Genomic DNA, 12,347 nt, shown 5'->3' with positions numbered 1-12,347 from the left:
GTAATATGATTTAAAATGTGGCAAATCAGGAAAAGAAAAACACATACCATTATGTAGAAGAAAGAATGTATCATAGGAATGAAAGGGATTTAAAAATTATAATATGTTGGTATAAGTACAGATACCATATTTACAAAATTTAAAAACTTGGATGTGATAAGTTGATTTCTGTAAAAGCAAAAATTCCAAACCACATAAGAAGCAGAAAATTTTATTAGGTTGGTAACTACAGAAAAGTGGAAAAAGTTGGATGTGTATCACCTCCAAAAAAAAAGTTTTAGACTGTTCTAGAACATTGATGGAGATGGAAGGAGAGCTTACTTAGCTCCATGCTGTGGTGTCCAGAAAACCATCAAGATGGCTAAACCTAACCTGATGGAAAATAAACTACAAAGCAATCTTTTTTATAAATATGGATATGAAAATGCTGAGTATATTAGCCAGTTGTTTTCAGTAGTGTGTTAAAATAAATTTACTAAAAAAGAAAAAAATAACAGTTTACTCCAAGATTGCATGAATAAATAGGTTAGTATTAGGAAATCTATAATTCTATCAAAATCTGTAGAGCTATTTCAGTTCCTGTTTATTAGATATTTAAAATAGAACCAGCATCCTTTTAGAAATAGAAACTTTGGTAAACTAGGTATATAAGCAGACTTCTTTCACATGATGGAGAATATTATCTCATGATGAACATGATTGACACCATCTCAGAAGAGCCAAATTTAGTTTTGAAACCTTTAGGCTTTCCCGTTCAAGTGAGGAAAAAGATGTGGCTCTGTTGCCTATCGCTGTCACCTAATGTTGTATGACTTAATCAAAAAGTGAACAAAGAACATCGCACCCTGTGTGTCCCAGGTATTATATTGGCATAAGTGATACAGTCATTCACAAGAGTCCCCACTTTACAGGAATGAGAAAGTTAAGTGCCTTGAGAAGTGCTTTTGACAGAGCAATTACATGTTGCTCTGGGAACATAACAGTGAGAGCTGAGTCTTGGGTAGTCATAGAAAAATTGACATTTTACCTTTTTTATAAGTGATACTTGAAGTGTGTGTAGGAATGCATTAGGGAAGGGGATGGTAGAGGGAGAGAAAAGAGCATGTGCGAAAGTTGCAGTGGAGACAAGTGCTCTGAGAGGATCAAGCCTGGACGAAATAAGTTTAGATGTCTTTTTTTTTTTTTAATTAATTAATTTATTTATGATAGTCACACAGAGAGAGAGAGAGAGAGGCAGAGACACAGGCAGAGGGAGAAGCAGGCTCCATGCACCGGGAGCCCGATGTGGGATTCGATCCCAGGTCTCCAGGATCACACCCTGGGCCAAAGGTAGGCGCTAAACCGCTGCGCCACCCAGGGATCCCCTTAGATGTCTTTTTTAATCTGTACAAGTGATTGTACCTAACCAGCGCAGTGGCAGTAGTAATGGGAAACAGTAGAGGTAATTGAGAGGTATGTATGAGATAGAGTCAGTGGGATAACTGATGGTGAGGAAAGAAAAGTCAGTAGCCATCACCTGAGATCTGGTGGTTCCCATTGGGGGTGGGGAGCATTAAAAACGATGCAGGATGTGTACAGTTTGGGCATGTGGAGTTTGAGAATCTGTGAGACCACCAAGTGGAATTTGTAGTAGTTAATTGAATACACAGATATAAAGTTCAGAAAAGAGATCCTAGCTGGAAATATTAAATGCCATGGATTAGAGATTAACTAGGAAGAGTTCAGAGAGAAAGGACCTGAGGAGGAAGAGCAAAGGACAGGAAAACCAGGTACTGTGTTGCTAGAAACCATTGAGGACCACATTTGAGGTTGGTGAGTTTCAACGTAGAGTGCTGGAAATCTCTTTGTCTAGTGGTTTCTTCTCCAATGCCCAGTAGCTTGTGGAGAAGGCAGAGACTTGGATTCTATGAGTTCCAACTAATGCAGTGGATGAAAAAATTAAAACCAGAGATGTAAATACTATAAAAGAGGAAAACTTAGCATTTGTATATAGCTTATTGTTAAGAAACAAGTTCAAGTTTGGATTTTGAAATTTGGAGTGCCTGAGACACTTACCTAAAAAAAAATGTTTTGTTCCTGTTTTGAAATGACCTTCTCAAAGTGTTAAAAAAACAAACCAAGATTAATTGATGGTCACAACAGACAACCCTGACTATCCATCATTAAAGAGACCTGCCTTGAGGGAGGTGGCATGAAGGTGTTTTTGCCCTTGTTTCTAGGTAATAACAATAAACATTTAGTGAGATTTTTTTTTTTAAGATTTTATTTATTTATTCAAGAGAGAACAGAGAGGCAGAGACATAGGTAGAGGGAGAAACAGGCCTGATGTGAGACTCGATCCCAGGACCCCAGGATCATGACCATGACAATAATTTGACCCCAGGATCATGACCTGAACCAGAGGCAGATGCTCAACCACTGAGCCACCCAGGTGCTCCTTGGGATTTTAGTACAGGTCGAAATGCCTGTGTCAAACAACCGTATTAGCATTTAACTACCAACTTACTAGCTTTGTGATATTGGGCAAGTGATGCAGTTTTTCTTTCTGTTTTCTCTGTAGGAGATGTTCACATCTGCCTCATAGGATTCTTCTAGGGATTAAATCTGAGTGTAAAGTGCTAAGCAGAGTGTCAGGCTTGCAGTAAGCACTAAAATAAACATAAACCAACCCATACTAGTGGGAGCTAAAGGTTGCCATTATTAGCTAATGGTATTAGCAGGAAAATTCAAGAGGTTCAGCTAAGAAACCAATTCACTGAAGTTGACAATTATAAGACAAATATATCAAAATTAATATCTTTCCTAAATACTGGAAACACCTAAGAAAATGTAACGGGGGAAAATGTACGTTCACTATAGAAAGGTTCACTATAGAAAATTTAACTAAAATTAAATATCTTAGTGAGCTTTAAAAATATATAGATCAGTTTGAAGCAAACTAGAAATGTAGCTGAAGAGAGGGTGACAATGAGTGGAGGGCGGCGCCGTAGTCCCATAGTGGAAGTGGAAGACAGTGTTGTGAAAATAACAGTTTTCTTCAAATAACCTATAATTTCAGTGTTACTTCAGTTGAACTACCGGTTTTCAAACTTTATAATGACCCAGATTATTCTTTGGAATAGAAGTGAGAATAATGAAAATAATTATGCAGGGATACTTACTTTAGTAGAATTAAAATGGTAAATACATAGAATGATTAAAACAATTTGATATGGGTATAAAATACCCCAAATATTGAGCAACATTCAAGTAATATACAAATTTACATCTATCATTAAATTGTTTCACATTTGAGGAGAAACTGATGGGATAATTGACAAGCCATATGGAGTAAAAGAATGAAATTATATTTCTTATATCTTAGATAGAATTTAAAAATATGTTAAGTAACTGAGGAAAATAGAAAATATGTATTTAACTTTGGGATGGGAAAAGATTCTAAGCATCGCACTAAAAGTTAGGCAGCCTAAACAAAGAAGTCTTTAGAATTAAAAGGGAAACAAAAAAGTGGAAAAGGATGCATTACATTTGACAGAAGAGCAGTTATAAAGAAAACTTTTTCAGTAAATAAAACTACTAATTTTAATGGTACTGGCATAGCACATGACTGGGATGTTCATAAAGGGAATGAGCATGAAACATTATTTCAGTAGTGATAAAAAATTATAAGTCAAATAAAATCCTTCTTTCATCAGAATGGCTGAGATTAAAAATAATCATGTTGACAGGATGTGTGGAAATTGGAACTTGCATATGGTTTTGAGTGTAGTCTAAACTGGTACTACCTACCTATAGAGAAGCCTTAAAAAGAAAGGTATACATTCTTTGTGTGAAATAATTTGACAAGTGTGCAGAGAACAAGTGTTTTTACAGTAGCATTGTTTATGTTGGCAAAAAACTGAAGAGGTAATAACCTAAATGGCTATGATCAGGTTTGTTAAATTATGGCATACGTATGTAAAAGAATAGTAGGTGCCTATTAAAAGTGGTTCAGTTATAGATGTATTGAAATAGAAGAGTATTCCTGATGTTCTTTTGAGTGAGAAAGGTAGGCTATCAAGTTCCTTTTTTTTTGTTAAAACATGTATATTATTATGTATATGCATAGTCTTATATCTATATATTTTAACACATTTGTGAAATGTAGTGGTTATCTTGGAGTGGTTTTATGGATGAGTTTTGTTTTTTTGTTAATGCTTTATTAGCTTGCTACAGTGGATGTATGTACATTTTACTTTACAGTAACTCTGGCAATAAAATTAATGATATACGTTGTAGCATTTAGAAGTTATATCAATAAGTAATCAATATTTATAGTCTTTCTAATCAGGTATCCATTCCCCCTACGTACACACTCCCTGTCATAAAATTAGAAGTAAGTGGTAGCGTTGGTGCGAATAGTTAATTTATGACTTTAATCCAGTTGTAAACTTTCTTGGATTATAGTAACTTTGTTAGTGTGCCTGCAAAGGATGCTGATGTAATACAAATAAAGCAGTTACTCTCTGTGGTTCTTAGGATTCTTAGGGTCTGTATGGTTGCATTTAAATTTTTGGATCTTAAGTTAAAATCTATCCTGTAGGTTTTTCCCTCACGGCATCCATAGGATGGGCCTTTGCATATTTCAAGCCTGAGAAATTCAAGGAGATTGAGTTGTTTTTATCCTTTGTAATTGAGTTAATACTAGTATATGCAGGGATCAGAATTAGAGTGGTGGTTCACTAAATAGTAACCCAAGTGTGGGCTTCCAGAGAGATGGTTAGGGATGATATAACTGGTTCACTCATCGATTATGGTCCTCAGGCTAAATTTATGGCCAAGTTGAAACCATGTTTCATGAAGTTTTTCTTTTTTTCTTGGCAAAGGAAGCTGTGGAGGATTCAAAAGTAGTATTCTCATCGCTGAGATTGTCTCATTTGTGGAGATTTTCAAATATTTCCGAAATATCTTTCTCTTCTAGGAGTTACGGTTTGCCGGTTGTCCCTGAACCTGCTGGATGCACACCAGAATTACCTGGGGAGATTATTAAAAATACAGATTCTTGGGCCCCACCCCCGGAGACTGTGAATCAGTAAGTAGATCTGGGGTAGGGCCTGGGAATTTGTATTTTTAAACAACTAACTTCAGGTGATTCTGATGCCATCAGACTAGTGTTTGGGAATCACTGGTTTAACAAAAGTAAATATGTCTTGGTTTGGTATGGCATTTTTATTCTAGGTGAAAAGTGAGCTAAACAGGTGAAATAGAATAGTTTTACAATATAAGTGCATTTTAAATAATGAGCCTCCTTTGCCTCCTTTTAAAGTCGCTCCCCAAGTAGGGAGAAAAAGAGAGCTCGTTGGGAGGAAGAGAAAGACAGATGGAGTGACAGCCAGAGCACTGGCAAAGAGAAGAATTATACCTCAATCAAGGAAAAAGAGCCGGAGGAGACACTGCCTGACAAAAATGAGGAGGAGGAAGAAGAACTTCTTAAGCCTGTGTGGATCCGCTGCACCCACTCAGAAAACTACTACTCCAGTGACCCCATGGATCAGGTGGTAGGTCTGAGAAGCCATTGACCAGGCTTTCTCCACTTTGGCACCTTTGGCAGTCTGAGTCGGATAATTCCCTGTGGTCGGGCCTGCCCTGTGCACTGTAAGATGTAGAGCAGCATCTCTGGGCTGTCTGCACAGCCCCTCCCCACCTGTGATACCAAAGCTGTCTTCAGATGTTGCCGAGTGCCCCTGCCCTCCTCCCCAGTTGAGAACCACTGCTGTAGACCAAAGCTGTTTGATCTGAAAAAAGGCAGAAGTGCAGTAGATTAAAGTATCTCTTCAATCTGCATTTTATAACACTGCTAGTCTTGATATTGGTGGTTTTATAAGCTTTCACACATAACTACTCTATGCAGCTTGTGGTTGTACGTGTATGTGTGTGTGTATATTTTCCTCCCAAAATGGGAATTACAGAAACCTTGAGTATGTCTTTTATAAGTCTGTCCTTGACCAAAGATGACCATAGGAAGTCTCCCGTGCATATTGTTTGGTATTGTGGAATGGCGGCATCGTCACCCTTCATAGTCTCTTGAGGGATCCAGTGCACATGCTGCTAAAGGTCCGGCTCCCAGGCATGACAGCTGACTTTTGTTGCAGTGTTGGACTCCATGACCTCCTCTTTCATGTGCTCCCTTCCTTTTCCTTTGTTTTCTTTTATCTCCATTGTATTTTTGGTCACTGTCTCTTTGTTTAGTTACTTTTTTTTCCCTCCTGATAAGTGTTAGGACTCCATCCCATTAATTTAGGCCTATTGGCCACAGGGTAGACACATATAATGTTCATTGATTAAATGGATGAGTGAAGGAATGATCATACCAGTTTGGTGGGATGTAAGAGGTTGGAGATGGCAGCTTTAGTGGATCGGGTTAGATAGAAGAGCTTTAAATTTAGAATTTTATGAGAACAGCTTCTCCTTGGCCTGGGTTCTTCTCTATAGGGGACTTAAAAGTAGACTGTCTTGTCTTTGGGAAAAAGAATTTGAGAAATCTCATGGTGGTGTGATATTTTACTTGATGAATAAGAGTAGAGTTTTAAGTTGTGGTTCATGTGATACAGGAAAGGGAGGGCACCTGGGTGGCTCAGCGGTTGAGTGTCTGCCTTTGGCTCAGGTCATGATCCTGGGGTCCTGGGATCGGGTCCCGCATCAGGCTCCCAGCAGGGAGCCTGCTTCTCCCTCTGCCTATGTCTCTGCCTCTTTTCCTCTGTGTCTCTCATGGATAAATAAATAAAATCTTAATAAATGAAATAAATAAAATCTTAAAAAAAAAAAAGGGAAGCTCACATACTGAGCACCCCTATGGTGTCACAGCTTTCTACTCGTGCTTCTCCTATTGCCTTACATAATCCTCAAAACATTCCTGGAAAAAAAGGTATGTCAGTTAAGAATGTGGCTGTGAATAATAATATGTGACTAATTGTGACTTAAAGAAGCCAGGTTTATTTTTCTCAACAGGTTTTCTGGAGGGAGATGGTGCCTAGTGTTCATTTAGTGGCCCAGAGATGGCAGGGCTCTGAGTTGGTATCTGCTGCTTTCTGGAGTGTCGACCATGGTTGCAGGATGACTTGCAGGCATCGTGTCTTTACATACTCTGTCCAGACACAGGATGCAGGGGCAGTGTTGGATGGGGCCTTCTGCCAGGAACTTGCCCAGAGCTCACATGGATTTTTTTCTTCCATCCCTTCCCCAGAACTACATCATATGTCTTTTCCAGGTTCATCTTCCAGTGCTACCATAACAGGTTTCCACAAACTTCATGGCTTACCAGCACACGCATTTATTATCTCACAGCTTCGTGGTCAGAAGTCAAACTTGGGTCTTCCTGCCTAAATTAGCATGTCAGCAAGGCTGTGTTCCTTTCTGGAGAGAATCTATTTTCTTCCTTATTCAGGTAGTTGGCAGAATTTAGGTCCTTGTGGCTTATAGGATGGAGGTCTTTGTTTACTTGCTGGCTGGCTGGTGAAGGTTGTTTCCTGCACCTTGAGGCCATGTGCATCCCTTGGCTCAGAAATCCCTTCATCCTTAGGTCAAGTGTCTCTTGTACTTTGAGTATCTCCTGCCTCTTCTGTTGCACCCTCACTCCCGTTGGGAAAGGTTTTCTGCTCTTAAGGGCTTGTATTAGATTGAGCCTACCCAGATTATCCAGGATAATCTTTTCTTCTCAAATTCTGTAATCTTAATCATATCCACAAAGTTTTTTTTTTTTTTTTGCCACATAACATAGTTCCCGGGGACTAGAACAGGGATATCTTTGAGGGTGAGAGGGACTCTGGCTGAGCCTACTTTTTCTGAGACCAGGAATTTTCTACTCCCAATCATGGTTCTTTTAGCAAGGAAGAAGAGGAGAATGGCTGCCATGGATATTATTTTTAAAATAAAATTGAAGATACAGAGGTTCAAAGAGTTTAAACAGGCACAGGTGTTTTTCTTTTTTTTTTTTCTTATATTTTTATGGATGTATTAAAACTGGTATAGAAGGAAGGCTAATAAACCTGAAACCCAACATTTGCCTTTGTGTTTTGTCATCTGGTGCAGAACTGGCAAGGATGTCAGCTATCCTAGCTTTGCCAATGTCAGTAATGAGGGGAGCTTCAAAAAAGCAATTACTCTCTTTTGGGATAACTGCAGATTTTATGATTTGCTTTAATTTGCTTTTTATGTTTGATAGGTCTGGTTCTTACATTTTGAAAATTACTAAGTTGAAGAGTATGGGCATTTAAAGTGATATCAACCTGGGAAGAGAGTGGGGGGAGAGTGGAGAATTTCCTCTCAGAATGCATTGTAGAACTCTGTAGAGTGTGTGCGTGTGTGTCCATCCCTGTGTGTCTGGGGTAGTATATATGTATATGGGGAGATGTAGAAGATTTTTTTTCATTTTTTTTTCTTTAATTAAATATTTTATATATTTATTTTGAAAGAGAGAGTACACAAGTGGGGGAAAGGGCAGAGAAAGAGGGAAAGAGAATCTCCAGCAGACTCCGTGCTCAACTTGCTCTCATGACCCTGAGATCATGACCTGAGCTGAAACCAAGAGTCAGGCACTTAACTGATTGAGCCACCCAGGTGACCCTGTCTTGACATTTTAAATGCTACCAGGGTGTTTCTTTTTACAAATTTTTTTTTAATTTAAGTATAATTGACAGTGTTACATTAGTTGTAGGTGTACAACGTAGTGATTCAACATGTCTCCTTTACGCTATGCTCACAAGTGTAGCTACTCCCGTCTATCACCATGCAATGCTATGACAGTGTCATGGACTATATTCCCTATGCTGTGCCTTTTATTCCTGTGACTTCTTCATGCCTAAAGATATTTATTTTTGATCATTGTGGTTAATGTGGAAGATAGACTCTCAGTGATTTTTAGTAGCAGAGAAGTGCATGTTCCCTAGGAGAGTGTCGGGTATCATGAATTCTTGGGGAGGGGTCATGATTTATTTTGTCATATCAAAAGGACATACATGAACAGTTCTTAATATTTCTCAATATTAGCAAAGTGCATGTTCCTGAGGATTGTGTTAGCCTTAAATGTTGTATGTGATTCAGGACACATTGACAGTATTGGGAATTTTGTTTTTAAATGTTTGGTTAAATCGAAGAAAATGGTATCTTGGATGTTACAAATCTTTGATTATTTATGAGGTCGTATGTCTCTTTGGTATGACTGTTATTAATGAAGTTCCTAATATTGATCCTTTATTTTTCAAAGGGAGATTCTACTGTGGTTGGAACAAGTAGGCTTCGTGACTTATACGACAAATTTGAGGAAGAACTGGGGAGTAGGCAAGAAAAGGCCAAAGCTGCTAGACCTCCGTGGGAGCCTCCCAAGACAAAGCTAGATGAAGATTTGGGTGAGTCAGAAGTTCTTAAACCAAGACCCTGTGCTCTTGTTATTGCTTAAACCTTGACTTTGGGGATATGTTCTTGAGAGTCTCACATTGAAATTTCCTCTTTTTTCTTTTTCTTTTCCTTAATTATGGTCAGCAAAATATATAACAATGGAACTTTGTCTTTTTGTTCTTATTTTTCCTTGATTACATTCAGCAAAATAGATAAACAATCTCATTTGCAGGGCATGTTAACAGTTGTGTCCCTTGTAGAATTGTCCAGTCTTCGAATGAGGAGAGACCGTAAGTGTGGCCTCCCCATCAAAAGCAGGAGCCTGTTCCCTGTGCCTTAGGCCTCTCATGGGCAGACATTCCCTGTAGCCCTCTCCACTGCTGGGGAGCCCTTGCTTTGATGAGGAAACACCAGCGCTAGGCCAGTCTGATTGAAGGTTTCTTTCAACTCACATGGATAGTTTCTGTGACTTTTTCATATGGTGGTCTATTTTTTCACAAGTATTCTGAGGTTCCAAGTAGATGCTAAGATCTTTTAGATAGAAACTGCTGTCCTAACTTTGCGGCCCCTAGCAGAAAGCCGTCCACAGATGAGGCATTCCCTGTGCCTTTTCTGTGTTTTCTGTCCCTCATCTGCCCTCCTTCATTATGTCTCCTGACTGAGAGGCAGTGTCCATGGTGGGCAAAAGCACTGATAAGACCAGCTGGCCTGGGTTCAAGTCCCTGTTCTGCCACTTGGTATGTGACCTTGGACAAATGATTTAATCTCTCCGTGTTTTTTCTCATCTGTAAAAGAACAAAGACTGTAGCATCTATCTCATGCAGTACACTATAAAATCCAACTAGGTAAGGCTTGGGTTTTATTACTGTACTATACTATATTACTTAGGTTTAACCTAAGTTCTAGGTCTGTTTTAAATTGTGGTGAAGTACACATAACACAAAATATACCATTTAACCATTGTTTAAGTATACAGTTCAGTGGTATTGAGACCATTTACATTGTTGTGTAGTCTTCAGAACTCTTTTCATTTTGCTCAACTGAAACTCTGTACCCGTTAAACAACTCCCCAGTCCCTCTTTCTTCTAGCCTTTTTCTACTATGCTGGTCGGTGGAAAAATCACTTTTTGCTCACCAATTTCCAGAGAAGCACACCAACATCCTACATCATTCTACTTTCTGTTTCTATGAATATGAGCTCTCTAAGTACCTCACAGAAGTGAAATCACACAGTATTTGTCTTTTTGTGGCTGGGTTATATCAGTTAGCAAAATTCTCAGTCTGTTTTTATCCAGTCACTTCCGAGAACTAAAATCTTTTGCTACCATGGAGAGAAAAAAAACTTAAATTCTTCAGTCTGGTATTCAGAGCCTTCAATCTGGCTTTCATGACACTCGAACTCTGTACCTCCTGGTATTTTTCTGTGGGGCCTTTGCTCTGGCCATTATCCCTGTTCTATTCCCTCCATGCTTTTGCCTGAGTGCCTTTTGGTCTTTTTCCAAAACTCTTTGTTTTCATTGCTTCCTTAACTAGATTGTGACTTAGCTCTCTGGGCTGTATTATTTTCATGATACTGCTCAGCAGAGTGCTTGGTGCGGAACAGGCACCCAAATGTTTGTTAAAAGAATAAACAATTGTAAATTCCTTCATCTACACTCTTTCCCCTGACCTCTATTAGAGAGTTCCAGTGAATCTGAATGCGAGTCTGATGAGGACAGCACCTGTTCGAGCAGCTCAGACTCTGAAGTTTTCGACGTCATTGCAGAAATCAAACGCAAGAAGGCCCATCCTGACCGACTTCATGATGAACTTTGGTACAATGACCCAGGCCAGGTGCGCATGTTTTTATGTTGTGTTCTTGCTCTGAAGGTTGCAGACCCACACATCACATTTATTACTGTAGGCTCAGAAGATGCATGTTGGCTGATATGAAAACTGAATTTTACTCTAAGGTTGTGTGTCATTTCTCGGAGCTTATTTCTCTTCAGCTTCAGAGTTTGGCACCAAAGCATAAGCACCAGAGTAACTGTCTCTTGAATCATGTTTGACGACGTTTGTAAATTCTGTGTTAGGGAGCAGAATAATGGTGCTGCCTCATTAAACTTGCACTAAACGGAAGGAGACAAATGGTAGGCTGAGGGAGAGAGCACTTGTAGGTCTTTTTAAAAGCAGTTCATCTGGAAGGTATCTTTTTTTTTTTTTTTTTTTTATCTGGAAGGTATCTTGCAGCATTATAGTAAACAATGTCTTAAGTCCAATAAGGCTTTAGGTTGCTTAGTTGATAATAGTCACAACTCCTTGTAAGTTCTGTTCCTTGTTAAGCAGTTTTGAGCTAATGGTGTCATAGCTGGACATAATCATTTTTATTTTTACTTACTGCTTTATTATGAAGTAACAATATCAAATAGTATCTTTATAAAAGATTTGTTTTCTACAAATATACAATACATATAAAAAATAGTACCTTTAATGCATATGAAGTTATTAACCATGATAAACACCTATAAAAAGGTAATATAAAACATACTTTGTAAATAAATGCATACCGTTTTATATTAATTTGAATGCTTTTCTGGTTCTTGTTAGATGACAACTATCTGAATGGCTTTTTTCTTTAGAACTAATATAGTTGGAATGCCTGATAGAAATGTATTTTGTGGTGCTTTTTGCTCTTGGAATTGAGCAGAAATGTTTAATAATTGTGACTGCATTTTGAAACTTACTTTGTGTTATTAACCATGCATATGATCTCTTTAAACAGCTTTAGTGAATTACAATTCACCTAATATGCAATTTACACACGTAAAGCGCACCATTTCAGTTTTGTTTTTTTTAAAGTGTAGTCACAAGATTTCACAACCATCATCACAATTTAATTTTAGAGCACTTTTGTTTCCCCTAAAAGAAATCCAATCCTCTATCCATTAGTTGTCACTCCCTCCCCCGTATGTGGTCTTTTTAACACATTGTTCTTT

At 38.3% G+C, this 12,347-nt stretch overlaps 1 protein-coding gene across 4 annotated transcripts in view; it reads left to right on the top strand.

Annotated features, from left to right (window-relative positions):
• DROSHA (drosha ribonuclease III) overlaps nt 1-12,347 on the top strand; it is a 119,080-nt gene that overhangs the window by 9,966 nt on the left and 96,767 nt on the right. For 3 of the 4 annotated variants that reach the window (XM_041749468.1, XM_041749467.1, XM_041749466.1), the window contains 4 exons: nt 4,961-5,071; nt 5,306-5,537; nt 9,242-9,383; nt 11,051-11,205. In XM_041749468.1, the coding sequence (XP_041605402.1) occupies nt 4,961-5,071; nt 5,306-5,537; nt 9,242-9,383; nt 11,051-11,205 (640 nt within the window). The remainder of the gene's footprint in view (nt 1-4,960; nt 5,072-5,305; nt 5,538-9,241; nt 9,384-11,050; nt 11,206-12,347) is intronic. The other variant, XM_041749469.1, reaches the window with a different exon arrangement.

The sequence above is a fragment of the Vulpes lagopus genome, chromosome 3 (genome assembly GCF_018345385.1).
Source record: "Vulpes lagopus strain Blue_001 chromosome 3, ASM1834538v1, whole genome shotgun sequence".
In the NCBI taxonomy this organism is placed as follows: Eukaryota; Metazoa; Chordata; class Mammalia; order Carnivora; family Canidae; genus Vulpes; species Vulpes lagopus.
Note: the sequence above shows the minus strand (reverse complement) of the source record. Positions and strands in the feature narration are given on the sequence as shown.